At 37.1% G+C, this 4,250-nt stretch overlaps 1 protein-coding gene across 1 annotated transcript in view; it reads left to right on the top strand.

Moving 5' to 3' along the window:
• The window catches only part of LOC141813067 (protein FAR1-RELATED SEQUENCE 5-like), a 10,338-nt gene extending 8,284 nt beyond the window's left edge, over window positions 1-2,054 (top strand). Inside the window, exon 6 of the mRNA XM_074700968.1 lies at window positions 1,792-2,054. Coding sequence (XP_074557069.1) covers window positions 1,792-2,054 — 263 coding nt within the window. The remainder of the gene's footprint in view (window positions 1-1,791) is intronic.
• The last annotated feature ends 2,196 nt before the right edge of the window (window positions 2,055-4,250 follow it).

Below are 4,250 nucleotides of genomic sequence, written 5' to 3' on the forward strand. Positions count from 1 at the left end.
TAAACATCGGGTTGTTAACACATTAACATGTATACATCGTATGTATAACACCCCACTTCACCCTCTATCCGCATTGACCTTGAAGAGAGTCCAACAAATCAACGCTTCAAGTTAAAGCCAGTCCGATAATCGTGAGATCATATCTCGATGGTTCTAACATGTTTAATTTCAGGCCAGGCTTGGAGAGAGTCTAATAATCCAAACAAGAAATTAAACTTCGATTCTAACCATATTATCAAAAGGTGTTAGCTTTAATTATTTATAAGGGATTTCAGGTCTCTTCTTCTTTTCATGCAAACAATAAATTATCTACACGACATGGTAATAAATGGTATGACATAATTAATGCAACTAATCATGGCAAATTATATGGCATGACATAATTAATATAAATAATTATGACTAATTCCAGCTATAGTTATCGTAAATCTAATTTAATAAAATATGATAAAGAATTTGATTCACAAATCAAAATTATTTAATTAGATTAGGAAATAAATTTTCATATCTAATCACATATTTTATTTTTAGAAAATATAATCTTTAATTAAGAAAATCTAATTAATTAGGAAACAAATTTTCTAATCTAAATTTCCTAATAAATTAGGAAATTCTATAATTAGAAAAATTCTAATTTAAATCTAAATATTTTCTTTTAGGAAATAAAATTATTAAATAAAAAAAATCTAATTAATTAGGAAATAAATTTCATAATACAAAATTTCCTAACCAATTAAGAAATTTTCATAATTAGAAATTCTAAATTAAATTATAAAATTTCTCTATTTTAGGAAATAAAATTTTAATTAAGAAAATCTAATTAATTAGAAAACAAATTTCCTAATGTAAAATTTTTAAATCATTTTAGGAAATTCTATAATTAGAAATTTCTAAATTAAAATCTTAAAAAAATTTAAATTAAATTTACTTCTAACTACTACATGTAAAATCATTTTATGTGTAGGCCTTGCACAACCTGGCTCTGATACCACTGATAGGATCATTCCGGTGCAATGCGCGTGTTCTCACATTTTAGAAACGTGTGCAGCAGAATATATAAAAATAATTATAACTAATTATTAAACACACACATGCATAAGAAGGAAATAAACAGTACAAGGCATTGTAGGAAATTAAAAAATTTTGAATAATAAATTAATCTAAATACGTACCTCGCGATGACGTTGAGCAATGTTGGTATCAATTGAGCGGTCCTCGTCGGAGTCCCGCCTCTACTGGTGATCCACGCTAACCTCCCATCTGGATGGCTTCGGAAGCCACGAGTCGTGTCATCATCTTCGGTACTAGCTGATAATCGATGACAATCGATTCAAGAGAAGCCTTATTTCGGAAACCACGCAACAACATGTGTCGCGATCGTTCCGGAGCTTTCTAACTATCATCGAGAATCATATTCTCGAAGTAGTTTTCGATGGTTAACCATTGACCTCTGATAACGGACAAATAATGAAAATTTTCCGACGTCGATGGAACGTTCTCTGAAAACTTCATAATTTTCCACGAACGATAATTCTCAGCACCACTTACTCAAAACAACAACCTGTTAGCTAAAACTATTTTTATCCAAGAGGTTGCCTACGGTAAACGTAACACCGGTGTTACATCCATCCACATGGTTGAATAAAGACAAATCGTTGATTCGGCATCTTCTCCTCCTCTCCTGCATGGCCAAAACAGGATTACACAGGCAACATCCAAAACAGGGATGTTTTCTTCCTCTCGGTCGTCAACACAAAAATAGAGTGAGCTCTCTCTGTTTCTTCTTGTCAGTGACGCTGCAAGCATCTGCCAGAGACCATCTGGCCAGCGGGATCTTCTCTGGTGACAAGGCTGGTGGCTCTAGCAGCACCCTTAGATCTGGCATCGCCCTCACGCCAAGGATGTTGGACAGCGGCACTTCTACAGGGATGAAGAACAGCGCTCTGATCATCCCTAATTTTCGCCATGGACACACGATCGCGTGGAGGTCACCAGCAGAAGCAAGCTCACGGTGTCGGGCTAGCGAGAAGAAACATAAAGGGGAGCGATTGTAGTGGAGATGAAGAACAGCGCTTTGTTCTTGTCGCTGGCAAAGGAGACCAGTGCGAAGCAGAGGTGAAGGGTGTCGAGCAGGGGAGAAGCCTGTGGTCAGCAGGCAACCACAGGATGCGCGATTAGGGTTGGCTCTCCTTTATGCAGCGGTGGGAAGAAGATGAACAGGAGGAGTCCAATTTCTATCACGATCAAGGCTTCTTAAGAACCCATTAATCATGATTAATCACTAACTAAACCCAATGCCGCCGTCTAGGGTTTCTTCTTTGAACCAAATCAAAACCCAATTTGGGTTTGGATGAACCGATGATAAATTAACCCAGAAAATCCTAAACCAGGTTCACACTATAGCAAACCGAACCAGCCCAGGTTCTATTAGGGTTTACTATAGCAAACCGGGTTCAAAACTAAATCGCTTGATTCACTAACCAAATGAACTCCGATTTGATCCAAATCAGTTTTGTTCACTTCATCTTCTCAAGATGAAGCTTCTCATTACATCCATCCTGCCAAAACCTCTTCCATCGCGAATCAAACCAAGTTTGTTCAATTCAATTCAAAACTGAAACATTTGGTTCACTAACCAAACAATCTCTGATTTAAATAAAATTAGTTTTGTTCGTTTCGTCTTCATAAGACGAATTCCATCAGATTGTCCTTTGTCTGGTCCAACCAGACTTTATCTCTCTTATTCTGAGAATCTAATTCTCAAACTCGTTTTAAGTCCTTTAGAGAACTTGTTGTGCGTGTGACCCAATAGGTTCCCGATTATGTTGGTTGTCCATAATTAACCATTAATTACATAACGATCATGAGTGGCACCTAGTAGTACATCATCATCCCCAATTGATCAAAAAATCAATGATTAATTCTAGAACATCTTCTAAACCTTTCAGCAGCTAAACTGAATCGTGTCTCGTTCCTTTCACCGTCTTGGCTCAGGACATGATCTATGTGTCGGTCCCTACTACGTCACACCTAGCCCAAGCTACTTTCTTGTCCTATGGATTCAAGTTACTTGTACATGCGTCCAAGAGTAGCCGTACTCTTAACATGTAATGCTTTGGCCAAAGACTTTTAGTAACAATCCTGACAAGTAGCCGCAAGGTATACGTCTCCTTTACTAAGGAGCGGTGAATCCTCTGTAAGCTATTCAAATAACTTCGGGCACTTAGTATTATACCCAATCATCTCAGATCCACACCTCCTCAGAGATGCTTGCTTAAGATATCAAAGTATAAGCATCCGTGACTAAGGTGACTTGAATACCGCAAGTCAAAGGAACTCACACTTAAGCTGCACTGAGATCTTCATTGACATATATAAATTGAACCATATGAAGTCTCAAAGCAGGTCACTCCAATGAATTGATTACCTTTAACCAGCATCCACGTTTAACTCTCAACATCCTATCTCTAGTAGTGAGATCGACTGCTTAGTTAACCAAGGAGTCCAAACGTGCTAGTCTCAACAGAATCGATGACGTCCGTGCTCATCAATTCCTCATCTAGGTATAATTTCAGTACATTCATAATTGTACATATAGAGATATTCACAAGTTGTGATCCAATCACAAATTCTCTCATCTATGAATCGTATTGTGGACATTCAGCATTCGAGTTTAAGATCCAATCAAACACATATGGAATGTGCAGTCAAATAATGAATTATTATTTATCCAATAAATAGTATAATCGTAAGGCGATTGTCTTAGGACACCTCTCAAATCTAACAAAAAGTTAGGAAGATTCCTCCAACCAAGATTATAGGAGTTTGAATATGGGTTGTTCCTTTCATTGTTTGTACCAATGGCGTCACACTATTCATACTGAGTTATTTGAGCTTGAAGTGCTCCCACTTGGCACATTTTTGTCATGTGATCAGAATCTCCACAAATATCACAAGATGTTTCCACCGCATTGACCTTTCCAACATTCATATTTTCTACCGTTTTACTAAGGGCATCCATCTGCGCAGTTAAACGAGTGAGAGTATCAACTTCATATTTCCCAGGGGCTCTAAAAATACTATCTCTCTCATTGGCCAACTAATGATGATTGAGTGACACACTTTCTATTAATTCTTCGGCTTCTTCTAGACTCTTATTCATTAGTGCACCTCCTGCAGCAGAATCCAAATAAACTTTCGTCTGATAATTGATTCCGTTGTAGAAAGTGTGAATGATAAGCCATCTTTCA

This window comes from Curcuma longa, chromosome 20, assembly GCF_044706935.1.
Source record: "Curcuma longa cultivar G26 ecotype Majalengka, Jawa Barat chromosome 20, ITB_CL_G26_1.1, whole genome shotgun sequence".
Taxonomy (NCBI): domain Eukaryota; kingdom Viridiplantae; phylum Streptophyta; class Magnoliopsida; order Zingiberales; family Zingiberaceae; genus Curcuma; species Curcuma longa.